The following is a 13,595-nucleotide window of genomic DNA, read 5'->3' on the forward strand; positions in this document are numbered from 1 at the left end:
TTGTCGGTATCTGTTATAGCATGCGACTAATAATTTATGGGTCAGTAAGCAAAAAAATAAAAGATGGCGAAATTTCAAGGTGGTCACAATTCTTAGTCACAAGGAATCGACGAAGAGAATCAAAGTAATTGGGCTTCGGTTTGCTTTTTTGTAAGTTTCTTAAAAAGTTGCGTAAATTATAAAAATAGATTTCCATTATAATGTAATATTTTATTACTGTAACTAGGTAGGTAGATATTAAATATTCTGAGATAATTTGAATCGGAAATAGGAAACAAATGAATGGGAACTGGCTACTCTAATGGGTGTGGTAACAAGCTACGGATTTCGAGTATGTACCTTCCCACGTTGCGTGTTAAAAATATGTTAGTTACGTCTGTATGATAATAATACCTATACATTTAAAGCCTTTTAGGTACCTACCTACCTAAATGTGTACTTATATTCAATATTGTGCACACTTTGCGTTATAGGTACTTGGGTTTTACGGCCTGACCGTCATAAAGTACCTTGCTTCAAAACCTTGGTCCGGGACGATGGTTTTTACGTTAAGTATCTATTCAATTTATTAATCTGTTATGTGCCTACAACTTTCAGTTCTATGTTCATCGAGCAGTATCTTGGTCTGGACAAGGCATTTTACGCACGCCACTGGACGTGGCATATTAACAATAGTACCTATGACCTATAATATATTTTAATAAAAACTGATTGCTATGACGTTATGAGGAAGGTACACATCTTTAAAAATAAATATGTTATATTTTATCTTAACATCATCGTCTTTAATTTTGTTTTCCACAATCTTTGTAAAAAATCTTGAGCGCTCTTACAAATGCGGCTAAAACGGTTTTAATTAAGCAAAGAGATTACTCTTGTAATGTCTTTTGAGACATTGTTATTATCTATGACGTTGAATTTATATGGTAACACCACACGTCAAAATTCGAAAGCACGAGTCAAAAAATTCGTGTTTATATCGCGACGCTGATCATAACCTTAAAATCGATATAATTTACAACTTTAAAGTGCTTATTGCTAGAATATGCAAGAAGAAAAGACAAAATCGAAAAAAACAAGACGCAGGGATCGTAAGCGGAAAGCTAGTGAATCAACAAATAATGACGTTGAACCTGTTGTAGAAACAGTAGTTGCACCCAATGATGTTGAAGATGGGGCAGTGTTGTCTTCCAAGAAAAGAAACAAAAAAAAGAAAAAACCTGAAGATCAATCTGGCGTCTCGGAATCTAAAATGTCGAAACGTCAATTGAAGAGAGAAAAACACGCGGAAAGATTGGCAGAAGCTGACCTAGCCTCTCACAAAGCCGTACAAACACAAGCCCTAAGCTATTTATCTCTGTGGAAACACAATAAAGCAGAATGGAAATTCAACAAAGTGAAGCAGATATGGTTGTATAAGAGCAAATTTGACTCAAATAAGGTACCCGATGAACTGTGGTTGCCATATTTGGAATATTTTGGCGCAGCCTCCGGCAGCATTAAGCAAGTTTTGATAAATGACTCCAACAAAGTAATCAATGAAATGGAAAAGTGGATTGAGAAAAATTCAGAAGCAACCAATGCAGAGGCCAAACCTTCAGAAGTAGCATACAAAAGAGCGCGGGATATACTACAAAATATACAAGAATAATAAACAATATTTCATCAGTTTTTTATAGTTTTATTAATGTGACCTAAAATAACAATTATACACGTAACGATTGCATTAAAATGTGTTATTATATTACAACAAATATAAATTATTAAAAGCATTGAGGTTTCTAGTGAATCAAAATAAATTAACATCAATTCTTGCCGTGTCCATCCCTAACAATGACTTGCTCGATCCATTTGCGAAGCTTATCAGCGTCCTGTAATCCGATAAGTCGTTCCTCCACTTTGCCATTTCTTATTGCGAGCAATACTGGAACGGATCCTACTTCATAGTCTAATGCTAGATCGGTGTTTTCATCTATATCCACTTTTGCCAAATTTATCTTGCCTTCATGTTCTGCAATTACTGCTTCTAGCCTTGGTGTCAACATTCGGCATGGATTGCACCATCTGTCAATTTAAGAGAATACACACCGAAATTATTTTCACTGTTAATAATTCCGAATTGAACATATCTGTTAGAAATCAAGGATATCTAAATATTATTTATCAGCCGACAATAATTGATTTTACTCATACATTGCGATGAAAGAATTAATCCCTTTGAAACAGAAGTTTCTGTTGATTTTACAATCTTTTCAGTTATTGATGTTGACAGTAATGTTCCAGGCAACAAACCCATCTTCAAACCGATATATTCATAGCTATAGATAAGCGCGACAGAATAAAGTAAATAAGTGAATTATTTTGATATGTAATTTGAAATATCGATAAATCGTTCTGAAGACAGCTATGTAACTTGAGAGAGATGTCAACATTAACAATTCAAAATATAGAATTAAGAATTATTAGTTCAACATAATCATAGTAGAGCAATATATTAAATGTATTTTTCATAGAGAATATAATTATATGAATGGGAGTGCAGTCTAGAAAACGAATGATTATGTTTAGATGAGTTTTGAAAATTGCCAGATTGTTTACAGTTTAATCCTTACAGCGCTGATGGCACAGCTGTTGTGTCCTCATTAGGTGGCCATTAGATATAATTAGCATGTTATTTAAATGTGGTAATTAAATGTTATGCGGTGAAGCAGTTAAATTCAATTCATGACACATTATAGGTACCAGGATGGTTGCGTTAATGTCTGACCCACCGTGTTTTACTACCCTACTTAGATACTATATTTTCAAATTAATTGGTTCCTTAGGTAATTTTTGCAATAGTAGAATAGGTAGAGGTGGCCATGAGATTTTACAACTTTCTTTTTAGACCGAACCAAACCAAACCAAACCTTATCTAACCTACCCCAACCTAATATCGTCGGTGTTTTGTAAAAAAGGCGAATCAACCATTTTGGCGAAATCGAAATTCTAATGAAAATACAATATGTACCCCACTAGCTTCGTTGTGTAAAAACGGCGATAATCGACTAAAATTAAATTAATTAAAATTACGAATAAAAAGCGAATGTGACATATTAGGCCTTTTAAAATATCATGTAATAATGCCTATTATAATGACAGTATTCTTTCTAAGCTTTATTATAAATTTGTTAGATATTTATAATCTACAGGTCATAAACAAATAAATGTCAATAGTTAAAAATTCTCCTGTAAAATACCATTTTGGTTAATTCGTCCTTTTTACAAAACACCGACGATATTATCTCATATAATCTTAGTTTGTGATAATGTTGCATCAAAATGTATGAAAATTTTCAATTAACGATTATTGGATCGAAAAGCCGATGCGCGCCCACAGGAAAAGGTATTTATTATAATTATTGTCTACATAGAATAAACTGTTTCGTAAAAAAAAATTATAAAAGCTCATGGCTACCTCTGCGGCACAATTACTGTAGAATAATTATTATTAGCTAGTTGGTTCAACACGATGATACTACTGCTATAGAGATATAGTGTCGCCGGGTTAGCTTAAGGGTATTTATGTCGTTGGCAATCTAAAGATAGCAAAATCACATCAGAGTTAAGGGCAGTGATACACAAGATGCAGTTCGTGTTCACTGGGAGATCTGTAGGAAAATGACTGTTTACAACCAACGGCGGTCTTGTTTTTCTAGTCGGTATGACCTTATTTCGCGGCTGGTGCATCTCTTTTTTGTGAGACAAAGAGCCTAGGGTTATGCAGCGCTGAATAAACAATTGGTAAATGTGCCGCAGAGGTGGCCATGAGATTTTACAACTTTCTTTACGATTCCAACGCTGATTAATTAATCAGACTGACATGGCAGATTTATTGCAGTCGCAGAAAAACCTAAACTAAAGCATTATATGGGCAATTATTCATAATAGGCCGATAAAAATATTAGGAGAATACATTAAGATAAAACTACCATAGTCTCTAGGGTAGGTGTGGTTATAGATACCTGTAAACAACATTCAAGGTTCCACATATATTATAATATTAGGTCATCATTATTTATTTCTAATGACAAAAAAGGTGGGAGTATTTTTTTTATAATAGTGTTTACCCAATCGTAACCATTAATATTTTGTAAAATTGGGCATTAATATAAGTGAAATTATGTCTTTGTGCATTTAAATTAAACACTTATAACTTACGTTGCGAAAAAGTCGACAATCACTGGAACTTTGCTATTCCTTACTTTGGCATCGAAATCCTTTGCATCCTGAATTTTGAAGGACTCTCTGTTAAAAGTTGTCAAAGCAATATTTCTTGTTGGATTAAATGTACCATTGGCCAGGCTCGATACCCTGCAAGATGATCGTGCTACAGATAAGGTCCACATTGCAGTTGCTTTAATATTTTTATATGGTTAATTAAGTGGCAAAATCCCTTAATCCATCTACTATTTGTCAAATTCTATTATCTAGATACTGATAGAAGGATAGAAAACATAGACTAAAAGCTAAAAGAAGATATAAAAAAAATATTAGTCTATGATAGGAATAATGTTGCAAGTGGATAAGAAATGGCCGAGACTGTTAAGGACCAAAAATACACTCTATGACGATTGGGCACATTTGTGCCAAGAGCGTTTTAGTGTATATGATCATATCTATGCCATTCCGTTTACACATAAGCGAATATATATAAAAAAAATGTATGACAAAGGCGTGGGCATAGATTCTATGACACCCGTATGTGCCAATCCGTTAATGCTTCAAATACACACTATGACGATCGGTCATATATATGTCGAAAAATCCGTTTCTTATGTTGGCGTCCTGTGTCACAGATTGTAAATACGATGTCATAGCTCTCATACCTACAATATATATGTTTAATATGTCGGAATGGCATAGATTTGATCATAGACACTAAAACGCTCTTATGCCAGCGCTCCATTGGCGAGCCAAAATTCCGAGGACAATAAGTCTTCAGATTTTTCTACATTCTGCTACTGGCTAACAGACGTTCAACGAAGCGAGGTATATTATTAATTTGACGAGTAAAACCGTCGACTTTGACAGCATAGATAATATACGTAAATTTGACAGTTAAATCGTGATGGCGTTAAATGATACCGACGTTTTGTGTTTTTTGGGTTATTGGGTGGCAGATAATCTAATAACGAAGCAAAGGGTACACAAATACTGGGTGAAACAATGGTTAAGGAAACGAACGACATTATCCCACACAAATTTAATATGAGAATTGCGTTTGCAACCGAGCGATTTCCGCAATTATTTGCGAATGTCGGAGGATGTATATGTTACGCCGAATGTGCGAAATTGAATATTACATGAAATGGGCAAAATTTTGCCTAAATCATGAAAAATGCAAGCCCGTTGTCTTATTCATGAATTAGACAAAATATCTGGAGAGTGCGTGAAATCGGCAGTAATTTTTCTGCCTACTTCATGTCTTGGACAAATTAGATACTAGCGCTACGGTGGTATTTTTTGCAACTAAACTAAATGTGTGAAATGCTCGTGGATTGGTCAAAATATACGTATATTGTCTATGGTCGAAATAGGTGGTCGCGCTCCGGTGGTATTTTTTGCAACTAACCAAATTTGTGTCAAATGTCATTGATTATAATATAAAAATATACCAATCAATAACTAAAATGACGTTCATGTCCATTTACTATGCGCAAAAAAACTAGAACTATAATATGATAACGGATGAATTTTATTTAAAGGTATTTTCGCGATTTGATTCGTGCTTGGGTATCGTACATGCAATGGTCGATTGTATTGTTGACACTTGTTAGCTAACCTCAAAATGGACATTCAGTTGAATAATTCAGAATTTCAAAACCTAATCTAACCTAACCTAACCTAACCCAACCTAACCTAATAATATTATATTATGTCCAATTATAACTAATAAAATCATCCGTATTAAATTTACTTTTTCTGCTGTCATGTTGACAGTTTAAGAATTCCATGCCCTGGCGACTTCATGTACTCGGTAGAAAATTTACCTTATTCATGAATAAGGCAACAGGCTTGACTATTACATGAATTAGCCAAAATTTAACACATTTCATGTAATAGTCGATTTCGCACATTCGGTGTAACATATACACAGAACTGTATAATTTGGTCTCCCCATTTATTAAAAAAAAATACTATTATGAGGGAAGCTATTTCTCCTCATGATAGATTATGTGCAACCCTGCGATTTTTGACTGCCGGCGGAACGTTCACTGACTTGCATTATAGAACTGCGATTGGAAGACAAACTCTGGGCAAGATAATTCCCGAAACTTGCCAAGTCATCATTGACGTTTTGAAAGGAGAATATTTCAAGGTGTGTATTATATTATACGTCATCTAATAAAGTTAGGCAAATTTACAAATATATAATTAACAAGTAGACGTCGGTTGGTCTTATAAAGTGAACGTTTAGTGGAATGTTTTACCTATATAACTCATAGACGGCAACAGCATAAGAATGACAGACAAGATGCATTTGAGATAGGTATATATATAGTCACAAATAAGGCCATCGTTGACATGCTAAATATTCAATAACCATTAGAATTCTGTACCTAGCCAGGACTCTCCATATAGGCTGTAAGCAAGCTACTTAATTATTTCTGTTGAATGTATTGTAATACTAGTCATATTCTTCGAAAAGCAAGCATGGAATTTGATTTCTAAATGAGGCCACATAATAATATAGGTATGCTAACATAACTCAAATACTTACCATTTGTTGTATCGCTTAAGCCTTAAGGTTTATAGGCATAAAAAACAAACAAAAAAACAAATATTTTACAAGATATTTATTCACACAAAAAACATTAATTTATTATACCGGCTTTTGTACATTTTTGCTTAATATACGATAAACTGGTTGAGTATGAACAGTAGTTGCTGGCATTATTTTGTCACTTTGTCCCATAAAGGCAACTTCATGCATCAGCTTCTCGGCCAGCAATCTTTGTCCCTGTGACATCGATCGTAGTTTCATGGCCATCATTTTGCCAAAAACATCAAATTCATCTTCAGTCTTGCTTAGTTTGTCGGTGATTAATTCTAACACTTTGTTGGCGCTATCATTCGATTTTTTTCGTTTGAACGATGGGGGTTCTGGTGCTCTATTAAGATTCGACCTTGGAGTAGTCGACAACGTTGATGTTGAAGGCGAATATTCTATCTGTAAATAAAATATTGATTATTTTTTGTTGCAGTTCCCTGATACGCACGAAGAAATGGAGACGATTGCAAAAGAATTTAATAGTAAATGGCAATTTCCAAATTGCCTGGGCGCAGTTGATGGGAAACACATTGCAATGTGCCACCTGCAGGCGCCGGCTCCCACTTTTATAATTACAAACATTTCCACAGCATTGTTTTGATGGCGATTGCAAATGCTAATTATGAATTTATTTATGTTGATGTTGGAACAAATGGACGTATTTCTGATGGAGGCGTACTGAGAAAATCTATTTTTTTCAAACGTTTAGACGAAGGCAGATTAAAAATACCTGCACAAAAAAAACCTACTGCTAATTCTGATGCACTGCCATTGGCGATGAAGCCTTTGCATTACGTAACGATTTCTTAAAGCCGTATTCACAAAGGCAATTAAATCACAGTAAAATAATATATAATTATCGGACATGCAGAGCCAGGCGAATTATAGAAAATGTTTTTGGCATTTTAGCTGCTAGATTCCGCATTTTTCAAGCTCCAATAAACATGAAATTGAAAATATCAATACAGTTGTATTAGCTTGCTGTGTGCTGCACAACTTTCTTCGTCGCAAATCAACACATTCTTATACTCCTTCTCATGACCTTGATAGGGAAAATCCTGAGACAGGTTTAATAGAGCTCGGACTGAGGTTACAGGACACCTTAGCGCCTTTGGAAGCAACGACTAATCGGAACTCGACTGCCAATGCTAAGAAAGCGCGAGGAGATTTTGAAAAATATTTTAATACTACCGGGGCTGTCACATGGCAAGAAAGTATGATAAGCAATAGATAAATTAAACCAATGTAACAGTTTAGTTAAAATGTTTTACCTCAATACAATCTTCGTTGTTTAACGAGTTGGAGTAACTCTCATCAGGAGACATGTTTTCCAAATCGTCCACCATGCTGGATATTGAGCTCGATTCTGTAAAACAAAATGTAAATTGTTAAAATACAACATAATACTCAAACTTGTTTTTTATTATCTCTCCCCTAAGTACCCATTCCTTCATACGGTTAATATTGATATGATTATTTATATTGGTATAATTGGTGTAATCCAGTATATCAGGTATTTTCAAAATGTGTTTTCCGCTGTATTCCTCATAACCAAACTGTACCATTAATTTTGATTGATGATTGACGATTTATTGATTGTCTCTGAAGGAACCTAACTCGAGCGATTTTTGATTTCATGATCATTTCTTTTCTTCTTCTTTCGACCATGTCCGATCATAATATGGACCTCCACGGAGTGGAGGTTTGTATTGACAGATTTTGTTTTTACGAGAAATGGATGTCAGCCACTTGCTCAACATATTAGGTCCATACTCTGACTCATACACAAATTGAAATTCAATGTGTACTTGTCAGACCCAGGATTTGAACCTGGGACCCGACCACGACTCAATAAGCCAACGCTTAAGCCGCGCTTCCACCGCCATGATCGTACCTATATATTATTATTTCTTACCTACCTCAGCAAAGAATAAGTAATTTTATTGTGACTAGAAATGATTCATAGCTGTATGTTTTAATTGCTTAATAGTTGCTAATCTAATGCGATGTCACTTTCAGAGCTACGACAATGTCATAGTCTGCACGTGTATAATAAATAGCTTTAAAGCATTCCCTCGTACCTATATATTATTATTATTTATTACCTACCTCAGCAAAGAATAAGTAATTTTATTGTGACTAGAAATGATTCATAGCTGTATGTTTTAATTGTTTAATAGTAGCTAATCTAATGCGATGTCACTTTCAGAGCTACGACAATTTCATAATCTGCACGTGAATAATAAATAGCTTTAAAGCATTCCCACGTACCTTCCATTTGGTCGTTCAAGAACTCCAAATTTGTATAGTACCACAGTTTGGGTAGATATACTGCGTCTGTGCCGGCTCCGCTTCGATATGATGTCCTTACTTTATTTCTCTCCTTTCTGTAACCCGACCTCAATGTCTGTATTTTCTTTTTGACATCGTTGACCGTTGCCTGCGGCTCCACCTTGATTAATATTTCCAAAAGTTCCGCATACGCCAAGGACTTGGCATCACGATTCTTGTCGTCTTCCACAACGACGGGTTGTCTTTAAAACAACTAATAAAATCTTCCAAGAAACTTTTCGAATGCACTCGTAGATCTACCATTGTTGTTTTCGATGTCCGAACACTTTGAATGACAGTAAAATAATGATGGCGCTCATAGACTAATATATGGCGCTGTCGTCCGTCGGCATAGATATAAATAATGTGACGGTAAAGCGTGGTGAACGTACGAATTTCAGCGGCTCGGCGAGTAAAATATCAAACATGTTTGAAATCCAACGAGCCTGGTCTGCGGATTAAAAAGTCCGCAGACCTGGGGTGCTCCACGCGAAAAAAAAGTCCGAAGACTGTAAATCGTCTGACTTGCGTGCCAATGGAGCGCCGGCATTAGCATAAATGTGCCCGATCGTCATATATAGTCTATTTGAACCCTAACACACGATGCCGTAAAATCTATTGTGTCACATATTTGCCACTGATAAATACTACCAACATGACGTTTGACAGACATTATGGTTGGTACGTCTTCGGAAAATATATCAGGCTATGAGTATTCGCGAACGTCAATCTGTCAAATGAAAATCGAAATACATCAGTTGCATATCAGTTAGCTTGCTAGGTTGTAGGTGAGATTTAAAACTAGGAGTAAAGGTTCAAATAGACTATATTATTACGATTGGGCACATATGTGACAAGAGCGTTTTAGTGTCTATGATCATATCTATGCCATTCCATATACACATAAACCAATATATTATGTCAAAAAATCTATGACAGATAATTATATAAAACGAAATAAATCAGTAAGCTTGTTAGTCTTCAAGTCACGACAATAAAAATAATAATTGTAAATTGTAAAAATAGGACATAAAACATTGAAGAGAGCCAATTTCCATATTGACATACCCTAAATATATGAAAATCAAGATGAGAAAGTCAATGATTAGATTAAATGCTATTCGAATTGCAGATTTATGTTGTACTCTGAAAGTCATTTGACATGATTGCATTGGAATAAAACACTATGATTCAAATCAGCATTGAATTCAATGAATTATCATGAATTAGAATATTTCGATGGACAATACATTACAATCACGGTAGCTAAACTAAATAACTAGGTAAACATTAAAACAGTTTTCACAAGTTTTCTTATAATGTTTATACGGTATGCTAGTGTTTGGGATTTGTTGTGATTACTAATATAAATAATCTAAAGAATTGTTGCACAAAAAATATAGTATGTTTGTAAAACTAACGCAAGATGTTTTTATTGCATTGTATACCTGTTTATGTACGGTTTTTGTAATTTTACGTGACTGTTAGTTCAGCTTAATAACCGTAATGATTCACCATACATTCATAATAAATTAGAGTTTCAGTGTTTATTTTGGGAAATAACAATTAATTAATTTAAAAAAAAGAATTAATTAAAAAGTGAATCTAAAATTTGTTTTGAACATACGATATGCTGACAGTATTTAACAGAATGATGCCAACAGTTACAGTTTTAACTGTTTAAGTTTCAGGTCAGGCTTCATCCGTCCACTCCAACACGATTTTGCGACTTCTTTTCTCCATTTTTTTTTACTAGGTGTTCTGTTTCATTGTTATAGTCAAGACTCAAGATTGTCAAGATGGCGTTTGAAATCAAAGACAGAAACACTTCCCGCGCGATCTATGACACATAAACAATAATATATGACAACATGTGTGGCATAGATGTCACAGCCATGGAACCAGTGTCACACAAAATTACCGAGGTGTTTACACTGAGCCGAAAATCTATGACATAGAAGGCTGTCATAGATCGTTTGACATATATGTGACAGTCTATGACATCGTATTTACACTCTGTGACACAGGACGCCAACATAAGAAACGGGTTCTTCGACATATATGTGACCGATCGTCATAGAGTGTATTTGAAGCATTACAAGGAGTAAAGTGAGATTTGAAACTACCTAAGTATAGGTACTTATTAACTTTTTTTTTTCTTGTCCACATCGTACTATAATGCCGACGAATGTAGGAAACCCGTGGATGTTACCATAATTTAATAAGAAACAAGAAGTTAGCATGTGCCTATGCTTGTCGTGTGAAGGTTTCGATGGGTGATTATTAAAGGTTGAACCCATGAGCATCTTATAAAAAAACCCGTATGTGAAAAATAACGGTCGGTGAGCTATTGGCAATAACATTGCGTTCCAAATCCTGAACTATTTCGACCCAGGCAGCATTTATTTTAACTCTGTTTTCATAGTCGGATTGTGCGCAATCCCACAATAGTGGACTAGTTTCCAAGATTCTAATTAAATTAATAACAGCTTCATCCGTCGATTCCACTACGATTTTGCGAACTCTTATCAGTTTAATCCATTACACTACTGTTTATATAACAATAATTACCGTGTACCTGTGTCTACTGTCAAGATGACGTTCGAAATAAAAAACACTTCCCGCGCGATCTATGACCCATAAACAATAATATAATATGACAACACGTTTGGCATAAACGTCACAGACAAGGAACGAGTGTCACACAAAATTATCGAGGTGTTTGAGCCGAAAAACTATGACAATGAAGGCTGTCATAATCGTTTGACATGACATCGTATTTACACTCTGTGTCACAGGACGTCAACATAAGAAACAGGTTTTTCGCCATTTATAATATGACCGATCGTCTATTCGAGCCATTAGGTAGGTAATAAATATAACAAGTAAACCTTTTAAAACCCTAGTTAAAATTGACAATTAAATATAAAAAAAATCGCCTAATCATTAAATGATTTTAAAAGATAATTATGAAAAAATATCCTACCCAATTCATAAATACCTAGGTAGGTATATATTTTTTTTAATCGACCAAAAATGTGCACTCAATCAAGTATTTTTTAAGTAGGTAGGTTGGTATACAAAACATTAAAACCGTAGGTAATCTTTTGATTTCATAAAGGCCATTTTGACGGACTTAATAAGGGGGAATATATATTCGCACAATTGAATAGACTGTTTTCACAAAGCGCTGTCAACATTTAAAAAGATGTTCGTCACATCGGAAATGGATGATATTCACAAATCAACTACAACACTCAAATGATCGATTTGCACTAAGGAAAAAGTAGTCTTCACGTATCAATATACTATTGTAACCAATTAATCGTAAAAGAATACAAACACTATGAAAATTAGGTTTAACGATTTTAAACAATATTTTGGCAAAACATAAGTATGTATTAGGTACCTACTTTCAGATTCAAATAATACTATACATACCAAATCTCTTTGATAAATACCTATTTAGAAAGTGACGTTAATTAAAACTTAGGTAATTGTGTCGCAGATGCCGTCATGAGCTTTTATGATTTTTTTTACGAAAACAGTTTATTCCAGTAGACAATTATAATAAATACCTTTTTCTGTCTGCATATAGGTTTTTCGATCCAATAATTGTTAATTTAAAATTTGAAATGCTCATAGATTTTGATACTTCATTATCACAATCTAAGATTATATTATTAGGTACCTAATATTAGGTTGGGGTAGGTAGGTTAGGTTAGGTTAGGTTAGGTTAGGTTAGGTAAGGTTAGGTTAGGATAGGTCAGGTCATGTTAGGTTAGGTTAAGTTGGGTTAGGTTAGGTTAAGTTATATTAGGTTAGATTACGTTATAATAGGTTAGGCTAGGTTTAGTTCAAAAATGATACTTATACAATCTCATGACGGCATCTGCGCCACATTTACCAAAATTTATATCGATGAACCGAAAAAGATATACCTAGGTGGTGTTATTTGGTTGTAGATTTACATCAAATAATATATGAACGATAGCAGCACGAATATACACATATTTATATTACTGCGTTAAACATTAATTATATTGACACCTAAGCATCATTTTTGCGATTGCCTTCTAATAAATTGTATTGCTGCTACAATTATTAGTTTGACATTTGTGAATTTCTACCTTTTCTTTGTGATGAACAATTTTACAAATGTGTGCAGTTGTCAAAATTGAATGAATTTATATTTACAATGAGTGATTTATGATTTTTGTTTTGTGAAACAAACTATTTTATGTGATTTCATCTATTTATTTGTGAAATCATTTAATATATGTGAAAACTACTTTCCAAATGTTAAAGTTATTTTTTTTTTGTGAATTTTGATTATTGCATTGTGCGATTAATTCCCACCCCTTAATAAGTAGGTACATACCTACCTAGTTTTCTAGTGCATTTTTTTTTAACATAATTTAAAGCATGGCAATTCATAAATGGCGTGATC

The 13,595-nt window shown here is 34.2% G+C and overlaps 2 protein-coding genes across 2 annotated transcripts; one reads left to right on the top strand and one right to left on the bottom strand.

Moving 5' to 3' along the window:
- Window positions 1-1,045: 1,045 nt before the first annotated feature.
- Window positions 1,046-1,671, top strand: LOC147063434 (cholesin). The gene has a single exon (XM_085959978.1). The coding sequence runs from the start codon at window positions 1,046-1,048 to the stop codon at window positions 1,649-1,651; it is 606 nt and encodes a 201-aa protein (XP_085816104.1). The 3' UTR covers window positions 1,652-1,671.
- Window positions 1,672-1,788: 117 nt separating this feature from the next.
- Window positions 1,789-4,487, bottom strand: LOC147063435 (thioredoxin, mitochondrial). Its single transcript, XM_085959979.1, has 2 exons — window positions 4,201-4,487; window positions 1,789-2,064 (listed from the first exon to the last, which is right to left on the bottom strand). Exons 1-2 carry the CDS (start codon window positions 4,386-4,388, stop codon window positions 1,806-1,808), a joined length of 447 nt encoding a protein of 148 aa, XP_085816105.1. The 5' UTR covers window positions 4,389-4,487; the 3' UTR covers window positions 1,789-1,805.
- Window positions 4,488-13,595: the final 9,108 nt, after the last annotated feature.

This window comes from Rhyacophila brunnea, unplaced genomic scaffold, assembly GCF_057557595.1.
Source record: "Rhyacophila brunnea isolate RB1 unplaced genomic scaffold, BYU_Rbru_1.0 scaffold_9, whole genome shotgun sequence".
Lineage (NCBI taxonomy): Eukaryota > Metazoa > Arthropoda > Insecta > Trichoptera > Rhyacophilidae > Rhyacophila > Rhyacophila brunnea.